At 39.1% G+C, this 26,393-nt stretch overlaps 1 protein-coding gene across 4 annotated transcripts in view; it reads left to right on the plus strand.

Moving 5' to 3' along the window:
- Window positions 1-1,570: 1,570 nt before the first annotated feature.
- The window catches only part of ADGRB3 (adhesion G protein-coupled receptor B3), an 884,916-nt gene continuing 860,093 nt past the window's right edge, over window positions 1,571-26,393 (plus strand). For 2 of the 4 annotated variants that reach the window (XM_055534756.1, XM_055534759.1), the window contains exons 1-3: window positions 2,504-3,227; window positions 4,657-4,822; window positions 5,900-6,671. In XM_055534756.1, coding sequence (XP_055390731.1) covers window positions 5,915-6,671 — 757 coding nt within the window. In that variant the 5' untranslated portion in view covers window positions 2,504-3,227; window positions 4,657-4,822; window positions 5,900-5,914. Of the gene's footprint in view, window positions 1,806-2,503; window positions 3,228-4,656; window positions 4,823-5,899; window positions 6,672-26,393 lie in introns of those variants that run through there. The other 2 variants (XM_055534757.1, XM_055534758.1) reach the window with 2 other exon arrangements.

Below are 26,393 nucleotides of genomic sequence, written 5' to 3' on the forward strand. Positions count from 1 at the left end.
CCGCCACTTGCTTGGCATATTTATCATCCACAAATCATCTGCTATAAATATACCTCAGCAGGATGATCATCAGGCCGGCTCTGTAGCCTGCAATTTATGAAGGTTATGGGAAACGGTGTGAAGGGTGAAGTGCTTTATTAAGGGTGGCTTTCTCCCTAACCCAGCCCCGCATTGCTCTGGAATATAAATGACCCTGGGAGTGAGTGCTCCTTTCCCTTCAGGATTAAGGCTTTTTAAATTGTTCCTTTTGGCTGTTATTCTTTTGTCACTGTTGTGAGACCCACAAGATTTTGAAAGAAACGACTAAATCACTATTCTAGATAATGTGAGAAACCTCTAGTTGCAAAGTATATTTAAACCTCACATTGGTTCCTTTTTATGTACAAATCATATGCAACATACTCCTTTTCTCCATTTATTTTGCATGCCATTAGTCTCTTTACTTTTCGCTTCTGGCAAAATAACAGAATTGACCAAAATGTCTTGCAAGTATCATAATCACAATCTCTGTGGAAGTTGAAATAAATGAAATGTGTGCTGCTTCTTTGATTGTTAAATGTATTTTTTTTTTAATTTTAAAAAATGTGTTTGCTGAAGACACAATGTTTTGGATTATGCCCCGGACATAAACCTTATTTTCCTTTCACATTCTCTTAAATGAATAAAAAATATTGAAACGAACCCAAAACGACACAAAACCAAAACGCCACCCAGGCAGCTCTCAGCAGTGAATTTTCCTGGAACACGGTTAAAGTCGGCTGGATGGGGAATGATTAACTGTTTCCCTTACAGAGTGTTATTCTGAACATTTGTCCCAAAAGAAAAAGCCTTAAAGAGGGTCACCCTATTAATATGTATTAAGCAGTAAAGGACCAGTTTTAACATTTCAGACAACTCCTGTGAACAGATCGTGGACACCTTTCTGTTTTCACTACAATCCTCTTTTATTTTTATTTTTTTTTTTTTTTACAGTCTTTTTTTTTTTTTTTTTTTAATTTTATTTTATTTTTAAACTTTACATAACTGTATTAGATTTGCCAAATATCAAAATGAATCCGCCACAGGTATACATGTGTTCCCCATCCTGAACCCTCCTCCCTCCTCCCTCCCCATTCCATCCCTCTGGGTCGTCCCAGTGCTCCAGCCCCAAGCATCCAGTATCGTGCATCGAACCTGGACTGGCAACTCATTTCATACATGATATTTACATGTTTCAATCCTCTTTTAAAAAACGATGTTCCCGGCTATCCAATCGACCCAGGGGTGAGGAACAACATGAGGAAGAAAAAAAAAATGCAGAAGGAGAGAAAATGATGGAAATGTGTTTTATTCAACTTGACCTGCCGCTCAAGCAACTCACCCAGAGGAAGACTCCACACGTTGTATGAATTACCCCAGCATGGTCTCTTCCCCTACATCAACGCACTATTTTATCACCTGTTTTGCAAGGCACCAACTGCGTTTACAAGTAGAGGCATACCCGGTAGTCAAATAACCTTTTGCTGCACGTACTGGAGGCTAGCTCATCAAATACTTGTCAGCCAACTGTCCAGGAGGCAAGAACACCAAGGTGGGGAGTGGCAGACATTTACCCCTCTTTCCATGCTAAATCGAGAATCTGGTCGCTTCTCCTCCTCCAGTCCTTCCCTCCTTGTCACCCCCGTGCCCAAACTGTTACTAGGGAAACTCGAAAAAGAACTGGATGCATTACGAAAACAAAAGTTTCGACCCCATAGGCACGATCCCATCGCCATGCAGAAAGCAACGCAGACGCCCAACCTCGGTCGCCGTATCAGCCAGAACAAGTAAGATGTTAATTGCAGACTCGCAGAGGAAAAAAAAAAAAAAAACAAACAAAAAAACTAGTATTGTTCCTCCCGGGTACGCGCGCCGTTTGCGGGGGGCGAGACCTGCCCCCTCCGCGGTGGGAGATCCATCCCTCCGAGTCCAGGTGCGGAAAAGAAAAGCTGCGACAGGTCGGCGCTAGGAAAAAAAAGAGAGAGAGAGAGAGAGAAAAGCGACCTAGTGCGGCAGTTTCGCCCCTAGCCCCGGGGGTCGCCTTCCCGCGCTCCGCAGCCCCGGCCTGGCCTCCCTGGGGCGATGAGTCCCCGCCGGCAGCGGCGCTGGGAACTGCAGGTGCACAGACCTCCCAGGCGCAGACAGCCGCGCTCCCGAGAAGTGCGGGCTGGAAGCAGCGGTGACGTGAGGGGCATCGCGGCCCGGGGGTTGGCGCGCCGCCCGCCGTCCCCCAGCGCGCGCCCCTCCTGCCGCCCGCGCTCCACCACGCCGAGCTCCGTGCGGGCCCCGGGCCGCCTCCGGGCGCACCGCGCTTCACGCGCGCGCCGCCGAGTACACGCGGGGGGCCGGCGCGCGCCCCGGGGGCGCGCGCTCTCTCCGTCGCCGCCGAGCACACGCGGGGCCCGGCGCGCGCCTGGGGGGCCGCGCGTTCCGGCCGCCGCGCGCCCGGGAGAGCGAGCGTCGCGCGCGCACGCCCGACACAGAGCTTTACTATCTGGCTCCCCTCTCGCCTCCCTCCTCGCCGGGCATTCACACGGCTCTCCGACATCACCAGCATCCCCAGCCAAGGCTCTCTCTTTTTTTTTTTTTCTTCCCCCCTCCTCTCCTCAGTACCTGCGGGCTGTGGGGCGGGAGGAGACGGAGGGGCGGGAGGAGAGCGGGGAGAGGGGAAGACAGGAGCCCCAGCCTCCCGAGGCGGCCGCGGGCGCCCGCGGAGTGAACCCGCCGCCCCGGCGCATCGGCCGCGCCGCCGCCTCTGCTCGGCGCGCTTCCTTGGCTTCCTGGCCGATTGCTTTGCTGGGGGGGCAGGTCTGGAAAAACAGCTCCAGTGGCTGTGAAGCCACTTCCTTTTTTTTTTTTTTTTTTAAATTCCTTAGCGTCTGTCTTCGGGGGGCTCTCCCCGCTCCCGCCGGCGCCTCGGTGGGAGGTTGGATTCACTTGGCTACGGCGTAGGCTCCGGGTTCCTTGGGGGGCATTTATTCCCCCAGCCCTCCCCTCTTTGATTCTCTCTCCCCCCACCCCCGATCCCCGCGTTCTTTTACTTATCTTATGTGCGCGTTAAAAAAAAAAAAATCCATCCTGATTTTCTAAGCTCAGCCGGGGAAAGATGGGCTCCGGGGCTCGGGACCGAAGGGGCGTCTCTCCGTCGCTGTTGCTGGGACGCGTGCCTGCGCTGCTGCCTTAGGCGCCCCGAGTGTTCCGAGAGGAAGGTAAGGACGGGGGTCCGGGGGTCACCTTCCCTCCGCCAGGGTCGCCAGCCACCAGCCTTCCCCCCCCCCCCCGGGGGGCGGGGGTTGCGGAGGAAGGATCGGGAAAGGCAAGGCTGTTGCTGGTGGATGGAGGGGCTGCGAGCAGACCTGACCGTCTCCATTGACTTAAACGCCGCAGTTGAAAAGTTAGGCAAGTCTCGTTTTCCAGAGATGTGCTCCGTCAGGAGGGATAGGCTGAGAGACCTGGAACATCTGGCGGTTGTGTGTGATCGGGGTCATTTTGTGGGGGGAAATGTTAGGTTAAAAGGAAGTTAAGGGGAGGCCGTGGGTCTTCTGTTGGGGGAGAAAGAAAAAAAAAATCAGTGGAGTGATGGCGCCGTCTATGTTCGACTAAAGTGTCACCCAGAAAATCAGTTTTGAGGGGAGCTAAACTAAACGCCAGTTTGCCTCTCAGCAGGAGACAAATAAATAAATAAATGGCATCCTTGAATCCTCGGTGGCCGGGTCCCTTACACACCCGCAACCCGGTTCTTTCTTTCTTAAAGAGAAAGATATAATTGTTGGAAGTGGCCCTGCAGTCGGGGACTGGCGGGGGATGGGGGTGGTGGTGGGGGTGACAGAGTTCGGCGATCCATTTGTGATTATGTAGAATAAAAGAAGACTCCGTACACGAAGGAGTATACCAGTGATCGAAATAAAGAGCGTTATATTGAGGGGGCTTTCTTGAGCAGGCTCGAAGAGTGAAATCAGAGCCTTTTATCCACTGTTTCTCATCCTTGATGAGCACAGCAATGCAGACATGCACTGTCAAATAGATGGAAGCAAAAGTACCGGGTTTCATTAGGAAAAGAAATACGACCTCTTTTTGAGTTAGTGATTATAAAATGAAGCCCCCTTTCATGGATGGAATTCCTAATTTAGACACTCACTGTCACATTGGCTCTCAACGCCTACACTCTATCCTGAAGAACACTGCGCAGACCTGCATTGCCTGCAAAGTGCTACAGCAGGGGGAAAAGGGGGGATTATTTCTAGAATTTGCTATAACTTTCCCTATTTTTTAACCTTTACATCCTCTTTGGTTTTATTTTCTCAAGAAGAAAATGCATTATTCATTGAGCTGTATGTTTGAATCCGAGAACACTGTTTTGATAGTCCCAGCAATTCTGATGTTATTTTAAACTGCTGCTATATGGAGATTTAGAATTGGAGTTGTTTTTGCTTATATGAAGACATAGAATTGGAATCATGATCTGGGGATTGCAGATCTGTCTTCAGGGACTTCAAAACTGGATTTTGTGTGCATGCATTGGTGTGTGTTATGCAATGGGGAGGAAGAGGATTTTATCCTTTGGTTCAGAGAGGACCCAGGCAAAGACATGAAAACTCTTAACTATCTATATGTCTGTATGTCTGTCTCTGTTTACAGAACAGTGGAAGAGACTGCAGCCTAAAGACTTTTAAAATTAACTTGGCATCACTTTTCTCAGCTCAAAGGCTAAGCAAAAAAGCAGTGTCATTTATTCTAAGAAATAACTTCTTAAAGGTTAAAGCTGAAAAATATTCAAGTTACTTTTGGATAACAACTTACAGAGGTAAATATAACCAAGAATTACCGTATTATGTAAGACCAGGTTAAAAAAATAGAGGGGGAAAGGAAAAGAGCTTTGGAGCTGTTATTGGAGAGGTAGCAACAATTCAGTAATTGAAATCTGCTAGAAGAGACAATGCTAATTCATATATCTACCATGTGTAAATGTTAAATTACAGTAGATAATTCTAGGTAAAATAGCCCTAATTAAAAAAAAAAAAAAAGACTGAAACCAGTTCAGTTCCTGTGGTTCTGGGATTATTCACTAGTAACGCCTTTGGAAACAGATACTAATACAATGGTCTACTTTATGTATCCCAGGAGGCATGTCACATTGAAATGACTGCCTTAAATCGTGGTTCTCAATGATGATGTCCGAAAGCTAGTCTTCCTTCTGTATCTGCCCTTTCTTGGATGATAGTTTACAAATTCTGTTAATCTACATGAATGCCTGTAGTTTTGCATAGGAATTTCCCATCAGTTCACATAGTGGCCCCTGCAAAGACTAGTAGGAGCATTTGGGTGATGGTGTTTCAGCTGCAACAAATTATCATTTGTGCTTTTAAAATTGAGGCTATCATTTGTCATACGTGCTTTTCACATTTAAAAGAAAAGAAATAATATGACGACAGCTGTTCCCAGATTATCAGATTTTGTGTGATGTTGTTTACTGCAGGCAGAGAGCTGAGGGGGAGAAAAGGTTTGTCTAGGTTGCTTAAAAATATCTCAGAAATTAAAATTTAGGTTGTTATATTTAAAAAGCTGAATTTTCCTCTTCTTTTACTAGAATCATAATGCACTTGAAGGAAATCTTGGTAGATAAGAGCATTCCTATTAGTAATCTATTGAATATTATTTTAAAATTGAATGTAGAGAATTTGGCCATTGCGAAGGACCACGTGAGGGCGCTGTTCACACAGCAACAGATAGTTTTATGGCATAAAAAAATTACCTGCCCTTTTTAAAAAAGGCTTTTTTACTGAAATCTTGGAAACAGCTGGCTGTAATATTGGAAGGAGTTTCTTTTTATCAATGCGCGTAGACTCCTACTTGCATTTTACTTTCATTGCCATTTTTACAGGCCAAATGACATAGGATGAAGGCTGTTCGTAACCTGCTGATTTATATATTTTCCACCTATCTCCTGGTTATGTTTGGATTTAATGCTGCCCAAGACTTCTGGTGTTCAACTTTGGTGAAGGGAGTCATTTATGGATCGTATTCTGTAAGTGAAATGTTTCCCAAAAACTTTACAAACTGCACTTGGACGCTGGAAAATCCAGATCCAACCAAATATAGCATTTACCTGAAATTTTCCAAAAAGGACCTTAGCTGCTCTAACTTTTCCCTCCTGGCTTATCAGTTTGATCATTTTTCCCATGAAAAAATCAAGGATCTTTTAAGAAAGAATCATTCTATAATGCAACTCTGCGAATCCAAGAATGCTTTCGTTTTTCTACAGTATGACAAAAATTTTATTCAGATACGTCGGGTCTTTCCAACCGATTTCCCAGGATTACAGAAAAAAGGGGAAGAAGATCAGAAATCTTTTTTTGAGTTTTTGGTGTTGAACAAGGTGAGCCCGAGCCAGTTTGGTTGCCATGTGTTATGCACTTGGTTGGAGAGCTGCTTAAAGTCAGAAAATGGGAGAACGGAGTCCTGCGGGATCATGTATACAAAGTGCACCTGCCCTCAGCACTTGGGAGAGTGGGGGCTCGACGACCAGGCGCTGGTTTTGTTAAATAACGTGGTGTTGCCCCTGAATGAGCAGACCGAGGGCTGCCTGACCCAAGAGCTGCAAACCACCCAGGTCTGCAATCTTACCAGGGAGGCCAAGCGACCGCCCAAAGAAGGTAAGGTCAGCCAAGAGGGGGTGCCTGGGTGGGGGCGGGGGGTGATGGGGCGGAAATGTGCTGTGTCCCACACTGGCCGGATCCTTGCCACATCCCTGGGTCATCTCTGGATTGATTTGTGATCCTCACTGGTCTCTTAAGCTAGTTTTACTTTTCAAGGTTTTAGACGGGTGGCAGGGTGGGGTGGTGCTCAGCAACCTGCCCTTAGATGCCAGTGGGAGTGTTCAGGGGAAAATAGGTGCAAAAATGTGGAGTCAGTTTGAGATGGAGGTGGGTGGCTGGGGGGTGATGCTTTATTGCTTTCTTAGGCTGCAGCCCCTGGGGGAGACGGAGACACTCAGAGACCTAGGAGTGGATCTGTAGGCTTCTCGCTGGGGCTTCAGCCCACTGTCTCATCTGTGGCCTCTTTCCGGGTTGGAACTTGGGGTGTAGCTACTGAGAGGTGACACAGATTCAATGGCATGTCGGTGTGGACCAAATTACTCCCCTACATGGGATGGCAAGGGTGCCCCTCCCCCAAAGACCCATCATTGTGTTAAAGATGCTTTGCACAGTAAGTCCCATGCTGGCTCTGTGGTCAACGGAAGCCCACTGAAAGTGCAGACTGTAAGGTTACAAATGAACACAGGCAGGTCCTGCAAGACCTGGTACCCTGTTAGCATGACTTTTGGTTCTGTCTTCTTGGTCCCCTCTTGAGCTTGTCAGAGCTGAGCTAGATGGAAAGCCGTGCAGCGGAAATGCAGAAGAAAAGGGGAAAGTACAGGAGTGATTTATAGCTTCACCCAGACTAGTGGGGAAGCTGCCCCAGGATCTGAGACTGTGGATTATGTTTAATAAGGCTGGAAAGCTGGCACATTTTGAGAAAACGGCCTTCCCCTTTGGAAGATTAGGGGATGCATTCTGTTCATTTGAGGGCACGGCTGGTATCTAGCCTCTCTTGCTCCCCAACCCTGCACCCAGAGTGCATGTTGAATTTTTATGCAGGAAATGTTTTCTGATTGCCACAAAGATCTCTGTCTGTGGAAAGGGACAGCCAAGCTCCAGTCCCTCCTTGCTCTCCTCCCCCAACAGAAGTTGTCTTTGTGGCCAACATAAAATTGACACGTTGTTGGAGAATTTTAAGAGTAGCCAAGGTTTTGTAAGGGGGTGGGGGGCGGTGGGGAAAGAGAGAGAAAACGGCTTAACCAGCAAAAAGCCTTGACTTTTCTGCTGAAAGCCTTTTGGGGGATGGGAATTATGGAAGAGACATGGCACCCGGGGCAAAGAAGCCTTAGAAAATAAATTCAGACTAATGGCGCTGGGAGAAGGGTGAAAAAACCTTTAAGATTTCTACAGGTCAGTGTTTCCCTAACAGCTGTGACTGAAGAAAGCAAAGTGGTTTTAAATTACAGGAGTTCTTTTCTCTAGTAAAAATCCCAGAGAAGCACTTGCAACTGCAGGGATGGTATTTAACACCATTTAAAACCGATTAGTGTCCCTTAGAATAAGAAGCTATAGTACATGAGGAAAGTGTGATGTTATAAGCTGGCTAATAAGACAATTAACACCAGAATCCAGGTTTTGTTTGTCTGTTCTATTGCTGTTCTAAGAAAATGGAGAAAATTTGTATCTTCAGTGGTTAAAATTTTATCATCAAACTGACTGCTGATGACAGTGGAAAAAGAATCTTGGTATATATACAACCTTTTTTTTTGTGAATGGTAGCAAGTGACAAAAACAAAGTTGTTGTGTTCTCACGGAGTATGATTTTTAGAGATTTTGCTAGTCATGATCATGAGGTGTGGGTTAGGAAAGGGCTGAGATTTATAGAAGTTGGACTAGATGGCCATTCGTTTCAGTAAATGACTAAGAGTGATTTTAGACATTAGATGTTTGAATCCTGGGGGAGGCTGTACGCTTCTTTTGGCTAATTAGCTGGTGAAATGAGAAAGAAATGCCTCCATAGAGAAATCAGTGATTGTTTTAAAATTGTTAACATGTTAATAGAGCTGAAGAGGAAAAGTTTATATAATAGGGGAAGAGTATGTGCTGTATCAGTAAAATTGCACAGCCTATATCCTTTGTCTTCTAAATTTGTGCTCTTGAATTGCTTAGGTGTTCTGAGTCAGAAAGGTAAGGATAAGTAATTCCTGATGACATAATTGTGGCTGATGCATTTGTAAGTAATTCCTATAAAATATGTATATAGTACTCCTTACTTCATTCAAAGAAGACCTTTCAGGCCATGTTACATTGTAGGAAAGGAATGTGAAAATCTGCAGATGCTTAATTTAGTCAAATTATGCAAAAAGTACATTAAATCATAGTCAATACAAATGATATGTAAAATCTTACTGTTTCGAATAAACTACCACATAATGATATTCACAGGGCTTGAGGGCTATATGTAATAATTACATACGGTGGTGCTACTCATATCTAATTTAATTCCAAAATGTTTTCATTTTATTTGGTAACATGTAATCTCAACTTCTAAAATGGGGTTTTAAAAGTCCCACTTGTATATTACTTTATGATTTCTATTCTCTGTGAAAAGTAAACTATCCTGTAAATCATAAGGGGAATATTTACAAGTTCATCCTCCATAGTTTTTGCCTCCCATTTTATTTGCTGTTATAAGTACTGACTCAGAAGCCTTGAGTAGAAGTATTTTCCAGTGTATTATGTCACACAGGTGGCACAAATTTGACTGAATGGTCTTTATGCTCAGTGGATACAGTTTCAGAATTTTTAATGTAATGCTGCTAGTGATGATAAAGATATGCTGAATACTGAATATTTTGTATCTGTCCATTGGAGTTATCATGTTTAGTCAGTATTTGAGAAAACTATGGGCTCTCAGCAATGGAATGTCAGTTTTGAGATAGGATTTCTACTAAGATATTTGTTAACAAACATTCATGTACTTAAGAATTTCATAACCAGAAAACAGTGAGAAGACTATTACTGTTTGAAATGACAACACTGACAATTATAGGTGTTATCTTGAATATATTATAAAAGTAAATTGTTAAATGATGCTACATTAAAGTGTGAAATTTTATTATATTTAAATATTTTCTTATTTAAGATCATATTTCACATATTTGAGGGTGCCATGTGATTATAGAAACTTAGCTGTCATTTCCTAATTTTTATGTTTAATTTTGAAAGTCTAGTAAATCAGCAAAATGGACTCTCTTGAAAATAATGTCATCTTATTTCAGGCAGTTATTAAAGAACTTTTTATGTACAGTCTATATACCTGTTTTTAAAAGAAAACTAAAGTAACATTGCTGTTTACCTGGCTTTCAGATGTGAGTAGGGGCAAGACTGGTATTTATTCATGAGGTCTTTAATATTTTTTATAGCTTTCTTTTACCACAGATGATCCTGGACTATATAGCTAAAGTATAAAAGATCATATATGATCTTATTTCTTACTACTTCACTTAAATAATTAAAACAGTTAAGAGAGAGAAATTGCATACCAGGGTGTCTAAATCACATAATAATCCTTAATCGAAGCTTTGTTTCCTACTTAACATCAATGGCGCTACTTATGTGCAGGGAGTTGGGATCCCTGTATAGATTCCAGGAAATCTGGACACACACACTTCCTTGTCTTTTCATTCTGCCCCTGCTAATCCTTGATAATCATCCACCCAAAGGAAGTCTCACCATGTGCCTATATAAAGTCTAGCCTGTGTGTGTGTGTGTGTGTGTTTGAACTTGGCACAAATCCAGAGCAATTTGTGTGTCTCTTCATTTTCAGGTGATTTCATTTCTTTCTACTTGTGGGGTTTTTTTGCCTCATCACTCTTTTAGTCACTTTTCCCTTGCTTCTTTAGCCTCCTGGCTCTTACTTCCTTTGTGAATGCTGTGATCCCACACTGTATCAGGATGTACAGAGATCTCCTGAGTCAGTGGCATCTTGTCAGTCTGTCCTTCCCCTTGGCTGGACCCATAGCCCTTTGCACACACTGTACTTCTGTTCTAGCATCTATCATATGGCATTGAAATTTCCATTTATTTTTCCGTCTTCCTGTGCTAGTCTTGTGAGTTCTTCAAGTGTACAGACTTGGTCTTCCAGTTGTCTAGCACAGTCTAAACAGAGCTTCAATAAAGATTGGTTGAAATGAATGTTAAATGAGCTAAACAAAATAAAAAATTTAAATAAGGAATATACCAATAAATTGAGGTTAATACCATTTATAACATTTCCAGTACAATTAAGGTGTTATTTAGCCAGCTCCGTATCTCAAAGTATTGTTTAATAACATTTTTAAAAGCACAAGAAGAATGGAGTCATTGAGAAATAGTGTTGGTTCCATATGCATTTATTATAATAGATTAGTGATAAATATAGCTTTCTATATACAGCTGTCTACAAAAACAGTAGTAAGAAAATTTGCCAATTTTTACCTGTTTTTTAAATTTTCTTCATTTCTATCTACGTTTTTTAGCAGTTCTTATCCAGAAATGACATTTTCCAAATCTTTTTTCCACAGTTTGAAGAGAAACATATGCAAAGTCTTTCCAAGAAAGAGGAATATTTTCATGTCGTTTAGAGCTTCTGTTACTTATTCCTGATTATGATCTATACGTATAGTAATAGTAGAATACTACTAAAATTTTAGGCCTGGCCAAGTAACAGGCCCTAATTTTTACTTTTGCCATTTTAGAATTTTGTCAAGCAATTTAGGGAGTGGCTCAGATATGTAGAATTAATGAAAACTCCATTATATGGCAACTTTTTTTGGAGGCAGTAAATTAAAAATATTAACAGAAAAATCTTGTGTACACATGTGTGTCATTCTGACTTCAGTGTTAGTTGCAGATAAATGTGCTACACATTAGTTTTCTTCAAAACTGAGATGGGCATTTCATTTACTTAGATTCCAACTTCATGTATTCCTATACTTCATTTCCTAATAGAAGTGATTTTCTTGTTAAATGAAATACTTTAATAAAATACAGGGTCCTTAGAGTCAGTTTGATCTGTATTATCTACAAATACAGATCAAGTCATCTGGCCCTTGGATCTGAAATCATAGTTTCTTAAAAAATCAACATTTGTTACTTTTTTGAAATATAATGAGCTGGGTTTGAATCCACACCTTCACCTGAGAACCTGTTCTGTGTCCCCGCTTCCCTTCTTGGGTTGTTAGAAATGCTTATTCCTCAGGGTACCAGAGAACAGGATATGACATTATGTAGTTAAAAAAAAATTATCCCAAAAAACTAATGAAATTAATGGCTTGGAATATTTTAGTTCCTGTCAGCTCTGTGGAAACTTCTTACCAATTCAATTAACTAATACAGATCAGAGAGGTATTCAATTTTTCTAAGTGTGTCAGTTCATTGAAATGAAAGGTGTATTTTGGTATGAGATGCCCTTGGGTCCTGAGAGTGACTCAGCCACCTCGTTGCATCCTTGACAAGGGACAGTGCTTCACTGAGCTTGACTGTACTGTAGTGAAGTGCTGAATTAGATGAGATTGCATATGGAAGACACTTGGTCTAATCCTCAAGTTTTGTTAGGCCCTCAATTCAGTTTTTGAAACCTCTATTTTATTCTTATCTTTTGGCTATAAATGATAGATGATTGATAATAACTAATGAAGTAGATTACCATATAATTATTTGAACTTGTTTAGGAATTTAGGGCATTTAACAAAGGGTCATTAGTTGATTGAATGTCTGTTTTGTATTATGTAAAGAAAAGGTCGCATCTGGATACCTTTGTGTTGATGGAGGCATGACTAATACATCGGATAGATCAAGCCAGTGAATGTGAGTCATCCCAGGGCTGGAAAGCTGTCCTCTGGATATCATTGCTGATCCTTTTTAAAGTCTGTAAAATCTAAATGTAAATTAAGGAGTTTCCAAGTGTTTTACTTTTTGCTGCATTATGCAAAGTTAAATTCCCGTTTTGAGTTCTGTTTTGAAAAGGAATTATCCTGAAACAATTAAATCTATATTAAATCATTTGAAAAGAAGTAGAACATTTTTGGAATTTTTTTCACTGAATTGTGTTTAGTTGTTATAGACTAATGAGCCCTCAGAGTCCTCCAAAGGCTTACATATTCAGATATTGAAAACAAATTTAAAAATTTGTTAGAACTCATTTGAAGATTCTAATGTTTTCTTAAAGTTGAATTACAGAATGCCAACTATAAGACTGCATAAAATGTTATGTGTTCAATTAAATGCTAAATGCTCTATTTTTCAATTATCTTTCAACTGTCATTCAGGAATTTTGCTCATATGCAGAGAATGACCTAGCTAATACTTATTTATTAAAGGTTAATATATTTCTTCTTATTATTAATAAGATATTCTTAATAAAGTAATATGTTTCTAGTTTGCACAGAAAGTGCCATGAGTAACAAATGCATAGTAAATACATTAGTGTGGAGATATTTCTCTCAAAAATAATTCCCTGAATAGGAATCTTTTCTGAAATTGTACATGTTTGCTGATATGCATTTTCCCCTTATGACACATCCCTTACACTTAGAGCATGTTATAAAATATGAAAGCAAAATGGTTACTGCTTAGTTTCTCCCATATTAAGTGAAATAATTTATCTGCTAACCTAATCTTGGATATTATATTCTCAAATTACTTCTAGACAACAAGATTCTTTAAAGACTGAGAATTGTTTGGGAAAACAGAGCAAATATGTGCATGGAAAAGACATTGAAACACTGATGGAACCAGATTACAGTGTTGAGGATGCAATTTACATGCACTTAGATATAATCAAAAGCATTAAACCAATTGTGGACCTAACCAGAGTCTACCTTGGTGAATTACTTTTTAGCAATGAATGGGTTAAAAAGATAGAAATGGCACACAGAAATATTTGCTTTCCTAGGTCAATGGTATAGAGTATCTATTTCATGACATTTCTACTGGTGTTCCTCCATTTAAAAATAATTTTTAAAGTTTTGATTAAAAATTTATTAAAATTAATATCTACACCACATATATAAATAAAGATAATTTGTTCTCTAATAACTATTTTTAAAGAGAAAACTTCAACTACGTATCACTTTTAAGAAAAGAAAGATGTGGAGTGTTTTGTTAAACATTTTATAAATTAAAAGAATGTAAGGAAACCCGACATTGAGAAAGTGTTTTCCAGTTCACAGAGGTCTGTGGCACAGATTATTCTACTTCAGCAGTAACTGTGTGAGGCACCTATTATTCGCTCCATCAACATGGGCCGATTATACCTTAAAGACCATGACTTTCCTTTCTCATCATTTTACTATAGACTGGTCCAAATGAAAAACTACAGAATTTTAGAGCTATGAGTTTCTTTCTGTTTCTGGAACACCTGAATCACAAATTCTCAGATTCATAAGGGCCTCTCAGCATCATCTCATCCAAATCTTACCTGACTAAAAGAATTCCAATCTGCAGATGTATCACGGGAATATTATTTCAACTGAACGTAAGTGTTCTTGGAGTTTATATTTAATGCCATTTCTATAATGTAAAAGAGACATGGTCATTTAGGATGGTTGGATAGATCTAATTATTAAAAAAGAAAATTACCTGGTATCCAGCCAGAACAATAATCAGAGTATATTGCTTTACTACTGAATATAGACTCGTCTTTACAAATCAGAACTTTCATTCATTAGGTTTTTTTTTTGTAATTGGTATATATTATTTAAACAAATGTGATGTAAGTTTCAAAAATCTATTGATTTTCAGTCTAAGCGCATTAAGTTTAAAGAGCAGTGTGTTTCAAGTGCAGAGCCTGTCTAGATTTAGAAAGATGATTTACCAAGGTCTATCTTGGATTTTCGTTTTATTATCATTCTCTAGGGCAATCTGTGTTTTAAAGAAATAACATGTTCTGTTTTTTAGTTATCCCATTGCACATTGAGAAATGCTATTACAGGGGGAAACAGATCAGAACCCACTCCTGTTTTGAAGGTCACAGCCCCTGTGGGTGGGCTTCCCTGGATTCTCTGGAAACCCCTCTCTTCTCTCAGTCCTGAGGCCCATGCCCTGATTCTCACCCTAGGACTGTACTCTGTCTCCCTGATTTCTCCAAGCTTTATCCATGCCTTACTCTCTTCTCACATTACTTTACTACAAGACATCGTCTGTTTCTTATTGGGACATTTACTGGTACAGGAGTATGTGATTTTGTTAAGTCATTACGTTGAGCTTGGTCTGAAATCGTTCCTTTTAATGTGCTAACAGTCTTATGTAATAATTAGCCATTTGCAGAGTTGCAGGTTGGCTAACCCTACTAATTGAAAGGATTGAGCTAGGCTTCCCTGGTGGCTCAGATGGGAAAGAATCCACCTGCAATGCAGGAGACCCAGGTTTGTCACTGGTTCCAGAAGATCCCCTGCAGAGGGGAATGGCAACTCCCTCCAGTATTCTTCCCTGGAGAATTCCATGGACAGGGGAGCCTTGAAGGGCTACAATCCATGCGGTCGCAAAGAGTCGGGCACGAGTGAGCAACTTTCACTTCACTTGAAAGAGTTGAGCTAATCAAAGTAAAAACCAATTGGCCATTTTTTAAGAAGCTCAGTTGACATGGTTTATTTTACACTTGATCCTAACTCAGGATCAGTAAATGTTCATCTTCATAACTACATTGAGTTTAGGAACTCCTCCAATAGTCTTTCTGTATGTACATGTTGACTTGTTGACTACTTAGCCTGTTTTAAAATCATGTAACATGTACATTCATATACAATTTTTCAGTAATGATGTGACCACAGAACATTTGAACTGGCCTGGGTGTTCGAGGAAAGTTTTGTGAGTTGGCAATTTCAAGGCTCACATATAAAATGTAAAAAGTCCTGGCAGGTTAATATTTAGTTTTCATTTTATATCATTATAATAGTGGAAATATAAAATGAAAAAACAATTTCGGTTGCTAATGTAAATATCCTTTTGCCTGTTGATTTCATTATACATCTCAAGTACATGTGTCCAACTCTTGGTGATTCCATGGACTACAGCCCACCAGGCTCCTCTGTCCATGGAATTTTCCAGGCAAGAATACTGCAGTGGGTTGCCATTTCCTACTCCAAGCAAAGACAAAAAACAAACAAACAAACAACAACAAGACTAATACAGAACTTTTTTTTTTTCTTTCATTTCATTGCAAAAAGAAACCAAGGCAGCTAAGTTTACCCTTATAATTTCATTAAGAAAATTACAGTTTTAACTCTTTCTGTGTTTAGGTTGCCTTTCACGTCACAGAAGAGTCCTGAGAAGGAAAAAGGAAAATAACTTCCAAAGAAACAAACAGGCTAACCTTTATTTTTTTCTGACCTTCTGTTGATATACAGCTCTGATTTTTCTGAGTAGGTGATACATAACAAATATTTATTCTTCAGTGAATGCTTTTGGAAATATTTTTTTCTAATGTTGGCTCCTCATACTAATTGTAATGTGGAAAAGAGGGCACCTTGAGAAGATAGAAATCTGTTTACTTTATATAATCTTTCCACATAAATCTGGCAAATTTTCAACGATCTGCTTCTGTATCTGGGCTGAGAGATTTCAGTTTATTTTGGCTTCCCAGAGAGGTCAGCTTCCTTTACAGAAATGTCAGCTTGTGGTCGGCTCTCTTTGGCTGGCCTTGGTTTTTGTAACTTAGAGGGCAAACTATGTATATTTTTTAAGTGGTGTCTGAGATATTAACCAAATGCAGCCTTTTCAATCGGCTTTACTTCCAACTACAATGAAGTAAATGGCCATGAAGCACGGTTGTTGGTTCCATTTGTACCACTGAGAGCATTTTAATTGCCTTCCTTAGCTTGTGATATATTAACAGTCTGTTCTCTTAAAAATGTATGGCTTCCCTCTGTCTAGTGGTTTTCCTGGAATTTTCTTATGACCATATTTTGGTGTCCAGTTGGTGATAAAGGGCATAAGTGAATTCTAGGCAGTAATAAATATTACATATACTTGCCACTGGTCTCTGCATCCTGAGGGGAGAGAAACCACAGTAATATGGCTGACTAGAAGTTAATCCATTAAGTAGCAAGAACTGATTAATGCAAAAGAAGTAAGTATGTATAGGATATGAATTAATACAGCTTTTTTCCCCCTTAGCAATGGAAATTTTTTTCAAAATAAAAAGTCAATATATGAAAAAGTTTATTAAAAATAGGACTTCTTTGGTGAAGTGAGCAGGAAGCCCAGAGCTTGCCTTATCCACCTCCACAGGTGAAACACCCTCCTTCTGTTTTTGTCACACTTATGGAATAAGAGACCTGCTCATGACCTGTCCCCTACTGCCTGTCCTGTGAACACTTTCCTTGGGATCTCTCTTTCCTTGGGGTCAGTTTGTCCTGGGGCTGCATGTCGTGTTTCAGGAGTAGTACCTGAATTGTCCATCTTTCTGTCTCATCATCTGGATTCTGAGCCTCTTCGCCTGAAGTTTCCGAACCTGCAAATTCGCTTATTGCAATCATACCTCTTGCTCATAGACTGGAGTTTACCCAGATAAATACGAATATTGTATTAGGATCCTTTTGGATCTTTATCTGATGAATAATTAGAAGCCCTCGTGTTAAATCTTTATAAATGTACTGTTTTTGGGTGTTACTCATTCTGATTCTCTTCCTGATTGTTTAGTTACTCCCCAAACTGTTCAGCTGAAGACTGTCAAGCATCTTGAAGTAAACTAAAGTTATCAGGGCATAAAATTTTTTTGGAGGTCATTTGTTCACCATGTTGGCATCTATCTGTTCTATGGACATGAGTGGACACTGAAGTGTTATTAATGCTCTTCCAGTAGTGTCAGCCTTCCCTCTCTCTGGGCATGGGTCGTGACTGATTTCTGGACCAGCTGTGCCTGGATGGGATCATGTGACTGGTTCTGGCCAATGGGTGGTAAGCAGAAGTGTTACTGCTTGCTTCTGAGTTGGGTTATTTCATTGCTGGAGTAAGATCACCAGAGTGGTCTCTTTGCCTCTGGCAGGGGGACCTGTGCCAGAGAGAAGGGCCTCCCCAGGCAGCTTGTGTCATTAAACATGAGAGCTGATTGGAGCCCCTTTCCGTGGCCTGAAGGCTGAGCCAGGAAGTTCTTGTTCTGTTTCGAGACACTGGGTATTCAGATTTGTCTTTGTTACTGCAGCCTAACCTAGCATATTCTAGCTGATAACAAAACGTCCAGTTAGGGAGGATTGGGGCACAGTGGCGTTAACTGGTGGTTTTAAAAGGTGACGGGGCACACTGGTGACCTGTTGTGTAATTCAGCTGTGAAGATGTGGTGGCCAGACAGGTCTGTGATATTTTGTGGGGAGGATCTCGCCTACCTGAATATTCTACAGTGTACTCTGGTGTAGCTGAATTTCAATTTATTGTTAACAACATTCTGGACCTCATTTTAAGTATTAATTTATCAATATTTAATTGTCCTAGCCTAATTAAAATAGTAAATTAATACAGGCATTGTATGTTTGGACTTCCCTGGTGGCTCAGACGGTAAAGCGTCTGCATACAATGCGGGAGACCAGGGTTCAATCCCTGGGTCGGGAACATCTCCTGGAGAAGGAAATGGCAACCCATTGCAGTGCTCTTGCCTGGAAAATCCCATGGACGGAGGAGCCTGGTAGGCTACAGTCCATGGGCTCGCAAAGAGTCACACACGACTGAGTGACTTCACTCACTGTTGTACGTTTAGATAACAAGAGACCATTCTTTTGACATACACTCAAAAGCTATTGGATTTTTATATATGTTCACGTGGTCTTTTGCTGAGTCATGATTGTCAAAGAACTGAGTAGCAGACATTCCTTATGGTCTGGGGGTTCTTACTGACAGATGAAAACGTGGCCCCGTTACCTTCCCTTCACCCTCCCTTCTTTATCTTCATTCCTCCTTCCCCCCTTCCTCTCTTTCTCCTTGGGTACTTCTTTTCCCTCCAGATACATAGGCCATGATATATGTGTTCACCCAGATCCTGTACTGCCACAATTTGCACAGAATCTGTTATCAATATACATGTAGGTGTTTGTGGTAAACAAATATTTCTATGGGCGTTCAAGGGGAGCTTATAAACACTTAGTAAGCACTGCCTCATTAATCTTAACAATTTTCTTGTGAGGTTAATTATGTAGTGGTAATTAACCTCCCCTGTGAGTAGGTGGGCTTTTGCTATGTTGAGAAGTGTTTTTCCCTTCCAGGAGAGGTGGGAGGGAGCACTGGGCTGCTGTGAACTTTAAACATGCCTCTGAATGCTACTTCGCAGGAGTGAATGTTGGTAGTACTCGGGAAAATCGTACTATACTGGCCTGAACCTTGCATTTTTTCCCTGACTCTCCTGTCCTCAAGTTTTCATTATAATATGCGCGTTATTTAGACACATTCCAGGACTCCGATGGGGGTATACAGAATACTAAGCAGCTGAGAAGTTAAAAAAAAATTGAACACAAATATATTCTCTTTTTTCCATTTTATATTGTGTTCTGAACAAAATTTAGGTATGCAGTGAATTATCAATTTTTTTTCCTTCCCCTGTATTTTATATCTGATCTTTGGGACACATACACATACACAGTCACTTATGCATGATCTGTGGCATTAAACACTCACAGGTATTATATGCAATGTGATTTGAAAAGATGAACATTTTTTCAATAGCTTGAGGATATATTCCCTGCTAAACTGCATTTACTAACTAAATATTAACTAGATATGAATCTAACTAGTCTCACTATTGAGAAGATCACAGGAATGGCAAAGAATAAAGATGCCTTTTGCAAGTAAGCTTTAACATTTAAGTTGATATTTTGAAAATTCACTTGGAGCCTTTTTAATAAATACATTCAGATCAGTGTTCTGTGGATCTTCTTAATTTTCAGAAATTAATTTTTTTTTTTTTACTTAGGATTTAAGAGTAAAAATCATTTGTCAAGCAGGTTTCTAAAAGTTGAAAACAAATGTCAATTCATAAACGTGTACACTTTTCCATTTCTGGGAAATTCACATGTATCATGTCATAACAAATTAACACTTTCAAATTCTCTTTAATCATTGATTATTTTCTTCCTTTGGAACTTGTTCCATATTAGATCCCACACATCTGATGGCCATTAATTTAGATATTTCCTTATAGAGCTTAATATAAAACGAAAATTGCTTCAAGTCAACATTTCATAGTGATTTAAGAGTCAGACTTCGTGGGTTCAAATCTCATTTTCTCAACTTCTAATGGAGAATATTACATATTTCTCTAAACCTCAGTTTCTTTGAGAGATTGAGGTAATTAACATAAAAAATTAACATGATTCCTGGACTGTTTAATAGACGCTCAATACATATGAACTTCCATTAATTGGATGGTTTTGGAACCCTTTAGAAACCCTGCATAAGCTTTTTCTTTAGTGCAACGAATAAAACTTTGATTTGTAATAAAAAGTAATTATTTAATTGACCTCCAAGAAACTAAAATGCCTTCTGGGTCATTCAGTCTGGAAAAACACACTGTATCTTTAACCTTTCTTCCCTCTGAATCTTCACGTTCCTGAGAAAAGTAGTCTGAGTTAAGCTGCCATATCTCTTCTTCTTTCTTCCTCATTTCAGAAATGATTCACTCTGTTCCCCACATCATTTTCCTCTTAAAATAGACTAGCCAGTGATATTCACAGATCGTTTGACAAATGGTGATTGCCCCCAGATGATTTTCTCTCAAAGGCCCGGTTCTACTCTAAATCAGAATCAGAAAGCGTTATGGACTGTATTTTGTCTGCTTAAGCAGCTTCAACTTCTGGGTATTTTCCTGAAAATATTTTTGTATCTTGGGTGAGTCCTTTCCTCATAACATTATGGTCTAAATGAATTCCCATTTTTTTGGTTAAGTCAAGTTAAAATCTGTATTCTGATTTCTTTCTCACGACTGGCATACAATCCCTTTTTTTCTTCTGAGTAGAGTCAGATCTCCTAGAAAAATATCTTGCTTGCTGCCTGCTTCTTAACATTTATTCTAAGGCTTACTGTAAGAAAATATCAATAAAATATAAATTCATACTATATTTTTCAAAAGATCATATCTTTTTACTTTCAGTTTTCTGAAACTTTTACTTTTGCCTTTATAAACAAGAAAATTAGCAATGTGGCATTAGATACTAATATTTTTAACACTCTAGAATCCTTTGTATTTAGAAGAGCACTTAGAAGACTGAATAACTGCCTTTTGGATGAGATTTGCCATAACTTGAGGCAAGTCAGTCTGAGCTCCAGTTTACTCAGTTATAGAAAATAAACTTGATTGAGTGAAACTCATAGGATTCTGTGGCAAGTAAAACAAACCATATATGAAAGCCATTAAGAAAATGAACAGTGGCATCCAAAAATGTTATTGTTATTTATGGTATTAACTTGTAAATTTGATTAGATTCATTAGTTCATTGGCATATGTGCATGTGAAATAACGGCCCTGTCCTGCAATAATAAATATCATAGATGGTTGGATGGATTGTTGGACTTATTTGCAGATGAGACTGATTTGTCCTTGGGAAAACACTGTTCCCTTGGCTCTTCTTTTTCTTTTTGATGTCAGTGGAAGCAGTGACAATTTGAGCTGCACGTTCAAACCTTTTAGTTTGATTCCCAGCCCTGCCTTCCGCCAGCTTGGTGACCTTTGGCAATTTGCTTCATATATGTAAATCACATTTTCTGTATCTGTGAAAGAGAGATCATCTCTATGCCATTTCTTTTTAAAAAATGTATTCTGTACCAAAAAAAAAAAAAACAAAACACAAACACTGTTAAGATAAATGCATGAAAAATGCAGAAGTGGTCAGTTTCTCTTAATGCTGGTTTTTAGGTAATCAAGCTTTAAGTTTTCAGCTGCCCATTGTAAGTTTAAGTATGAGTTCAATTGTGTTCAGGTCTAGCTTTCCTCTTCTATAGATGAAGATCAGAAGTACACTGAATCACTTCATAATAAGCTTTCCACTCCATGTTGGTCAAAGAAATAGTCTGAAAATAAACACATCCTTTCTTCCTTTTTGTGTCAAGAGTTAGCATTGGAGGAGAATGAGTAGATGAACGCTTGCCCAAAACCTTATGCCCAGTGCCAAAAATACTGTGGGAGAAATTGGAATTTTACAGAACTGCTTATTTTCTCAAGGGGAGAAGGCTACGTGTAAATAAGCAAAGATTTCTATGCCATACAAGTAATTGAAATTAAATGTATTAATCTTTGAGGAATACAAATTAGGTAAATTTTGCATCAAGGTGGATTTTGAAACAGAGTAAAATATGGAAAGAAACATGCAGAGAGAGCTTCATAATTTCTTGAAGTATTTTTGTATCCGTCCTGAAAAGACGGCAGTTTGGAATCTGTTTTCTCTAGGTCACAGCTGGGAATATTTCCAAGGTCAAATGTGATCTGGTAGCCAGACATGCCATTGTTCTGATGGCATCAAATTTACTAGGTAAAATGCCGACTTAAAATAATTTATCAACTTGTAAAGAGTTTGGGCAAATCTAATACTTGGTAAACAGTTTTTAAAAACATTCAGTTTTGTGCTTTTGAACAAGTATAGCAAACTGAATCAGTAAAACTATATTCAGATTTTTAAAATGAACCTTAATACAGGTTTAACAAAGTATTTGTTTTGACTCAGAGTTTCCTACACCAGGCATAGCACAACCTAACCACTAAATGTAAATTTTTCAGTTAGCCTGACTTCAGTAGGTGGTGTATACTTTAGAAATCCATTAAAAGAAAGGTACCGTGCATAATGGATATTTTGAAGAGAATATAAAATGGAACAAAATAGTCCACCAAGCTTATATAATTTTTAACTTTGTTTTTTGTAAATTTTTTAATCTATTTGTGTGTTTATTTTCTAATTATAGTAGTAATGAATACTGTGTGTCCAGTATAATTTTAGATCTCAACTCTTTCAAGGTTCTAAGACTCCTGTGAGATGTGTATTGTCATTACTGCCTCCAGTTTCCAGATGAGGTGTCTGGGACACAGCAGGACTGACTGAGTGACCTGCCAGGATCACACTGAGAAGGGCAATAGCTGAAATGATCCCTCTTTTAATCCTTACAATATACCTTCACTCTGTGCAGATGAATACAGTCTGACATTTTGAATAATTGCAAAGGTGCTTGACTCTTAAAATCCTTGAATTATAGGATGTTTTTAAAGAGTATAACATTTTATTTTAATTCCTCCAAAGTCCATTTCCTCCTGTGTTTGGGTAGCCTCTGATCTGCTAATGCTGCTAGCCCTCAGTCTTTCCCAAGCTGTTGCCTGTGTCAGAGACTCCCTAGTAAAGGAGCTTTCTTCTCCAACCGAGTCCATTATTCACAGAATCCTTCAATCTCAACTCTCTCAGGAAACCTCAAGTGATGAAAATAGGAGTATTGATTTTGACTTGCTCTGAGACATCCAATGCTTATGAAATCCTTTCTACTCATAAATATACAACTCTGAATGTTTATATTTGCAATCATCGACTCAGTGAACATGAGGTTGAGCAAACTCCAGGGAATAGTAAAGGCTTCCCCACAGGGAAGCCTGGTGGGCTGCAGTCCTTGGGGTTGCAGAGAGTCAGACACGATGAGGGACTGAGCAACAATAAAAATGTTCATTTAGATTTAAGTATAGTCTGTTTTAATAGTTTTCTATAAAATATGAATTTCTTAGGTTTCAAGTGTATGGTTGGTAAAAACTACAGCTTAATTACCTTGAACTTTACTTAGTACCATATTAACACAATGAGGTGCTTAATCTTTTCTGTAATTATGATCATAGAAGATCAAAATAAAATTAGAATGACAATTATCTTTTTTTGTATAAGTTAATGATTTTAAGTTGGGAAGATGTCATTTATATTAGACAAAAATAGGTTATAGTTAGATGAAACGTCTCTAATACTAGAAAATACAGAATATTATAAAAAAGAAACAAAGGTGAAAAGTTCAGTTCCTTGCTCAGAGAATATTTGATCTTTGTCTTTAAATTAATTTTGATATGTTCTTTTGAAATTCTCAACTTTCATATGCTTGGGCATTGAAAATGAATACTATCCTATAAGGAAAAAGAATAAATCCTGATCCAGTCTGACTAAAATCATCCTCTGTGGAATTTTCTTAGTGATAATATTCAAATACCGAAAATCAAGCTGATGCTAATTTTTCCTTCTGAATGGTAGTGATTCAATGTGTTGAGGATTTAAGAGTTTCTTGAGAGGAAGTAATCAAAATAAAATTATTTTTCTTCTTAAAAAGAACAGCTATTCCATTTATTCTAAAAAGAGGAATTCACAGAGTTTATGTAGGTAAATATCAGTCACAAAACAAAAAGGAAAAGATAACTGCAAAATAATTCTCTGAAAAGTTCAGACACATCAGAAGATTTAAGGTTGATTTCCATTTTCTTTTCATTTACCTTTCACCATTTATATTTCCCTGAGTTTCTTTCACATTTGTATGTGCTAGGAAAACATATTCCCCCATAAATTTTTATTCTGTGTTTCTTATTGAATTTTATAATATTACAGTCTTATTACAATATTAATATATCTTAAATCCTGTCAGCTCCAATACTAATTATTTTTATACTACATAATTTCAAAAATATATTTAAATTACTTCTGAATTCTTATGTCATGCAAATTTTGTAGCAGGACTTCAGGTGCATAATTAAAAATATTCTGCTGCTGGTGCTGCTAAGTCGCTTCAGTCGTGTCCGACTCTGTGCGACCCCATAGACGGCAGCCCACCAGGCTCCGCCGTCCCTGGGATTCTCCAGGCAAGAACACTGGAGTGGGTTGCCTTTTCCTTCTCCAGTGTATGAAAGTGAAAAGTGAAAGTGAAGTCGCTCAGTCATGTCTGACTCTTAGCGACCCCATGGATTGCAGTCCACCAGGCTCCTCCGTCCATGGGATTTTCCAGGCAAGGGTACTGGAGTGGGGTGCCATTGCCTTCTCTGCAGCATTTGGATAATTTAGCAGATTAAGAAAAAGAATTTAGAAAAACATTTCAGGGCAATTTGCTTGTTTTGAGCATCTGGTTAACAGCTGGAGTAATGAGAGTTAACGCAGCAGTGACCGTCTTTTACACTGATCTCCTGTGCACTCACAAACACTAGGAAGTATTAACTACTATTAATTCTTGCTTCCTTTTGCTATAGGGATTTGCTAAAAAAAGGGAAAAGATCCTTGGAGTTTTCCTTCCCTAAAACAATTTTTCAAAAATAAGATTATATGTAGTTTGTATATCATAGTTCACACGTTGACATATATGTAATATCTCAAGGTGGTCTGCTGAGTTGAATTATCTTATGTACAAAATATCTGTTTTGAAACTTTACTTTCTAAGAAGTGTCTCTAGGTAAGGTTCCACATGTATTGATAAGGGTAAACAGGTACTTACTGCATATATCATGTTCTTGGCCTCGAAATCAGAGCCATGCAATAGAAGTAGGGAGTACACTTAGTATATCACAGATGAGAAGAGTATTTAAGATTTTGCCACTGTTGAGAAGAAGCAAACACTGTAGGAGGTCAGAAAGGAAAGAGCGACATGGCCTTTGGGGATTTTCCTGGTGGTGCAGTGGTTGAGATTGTGTTTCCATTTCCGGGGGCACAGGTTCAGTCCCTGGATGGGGAGCTTGGGTCCTGCATGCCTGGAGTGGAGTGGGTTGCCATTTCCTTCTCCAGGGGATCTTCCTGACCCAGGGATCGAACCCAGGTCTCCTGCATTGCAGGCAGAGTCTTTACTGTCTGAGCCACCAGGGAAGCCCCAAGGCAAAGATGAATCAAAACCAAAAAAACAAAAAAATGGTGAAGACTATATGATCAGTTTGAGAGATTTAAAATGGCATGAGGTGATACATTTTTCAAATAAAGTACCAGAGGGAAAGAAAAGGCTTGACTTTTGATGGTTGTGGCCCTGGGACAGGTTCATAGTTTTCAAAGGGGACCTGGTTCAAGTTCAATCACAGTATGGTTCAAAAATGATGAGTCTGTGGTTTTGGCAGATAATTAAATTGGCCTTGTTCTGTGAAAAAGCAATTAGACTTTTTATATTGTAGCTCAGTCACTTAATAGCTATGGTATTTACCACATAAATCAAGTAATCAGTTAATCTAAGAAGCTTAGAATGGTTCTTTGCATGTAATTTCTGCTTAATAATTTTGGTGAAAACAGTAAATAAATGGAAAAAGTACTCTAAGTTAATTTTCACAAGAATAATTTATTTCATATTATCAAAATTGGCAATAACTTAGAGAGCCAAGGTCAAGTCTATAGTCTAGGGCAAGATCAGTGAAAGTCTTCAAGGGTAGCAAAGTGGTGAGAGGTAAAAAATGATGCTAAGGCATAGGTAAAAAGAATTTTTGGTGAGGATTTTGAAGTTGTTATCATAGGACATTCATTTCAGAAATTATGTTTTTTCCCAAAGCATTTTAAAATCTAATGTTTAAAATCAAAACGGTGCTATGCAAGGTGAAAAGAGCCGAGAATAGTCAAAATATATTTCTTTTGTCATTTTTTTAATTTGTTTTTTAATTGGTGGAAAATTACTTTAAAATGTTGCATAGGTTTCTGCTGTACAACAGTTGGGCAGAAGACCTTAACAGACAGTTCTCCAAAGAAAATATTCAGATGGCCAATAAACACATGAAAAGATGCTCAACATCACTAATTATTAGAGAAATGCAAATCAAAATTTCAGTATTTCTTAAACACCATGTTTTAAGGGTCACTGAATTAAGTTAAA

This window comes from Bubalus kerabau, chromosome 9 (genome assembly GCF_029407905.1).
Source record: "Bubalus kerabau isolate K-KA32 ecotype Philippines breed swamp buffalo chromosome 9, PCC_UOA_SB_1v2, whole genome shotgun sequence".
Classification (NCBI taxonomy): Eukaryota; Metazoa; Chordata; class Mammalia; order Artiodactyla; family Bovidae; genus Bubalus; species Bubalus kerabau.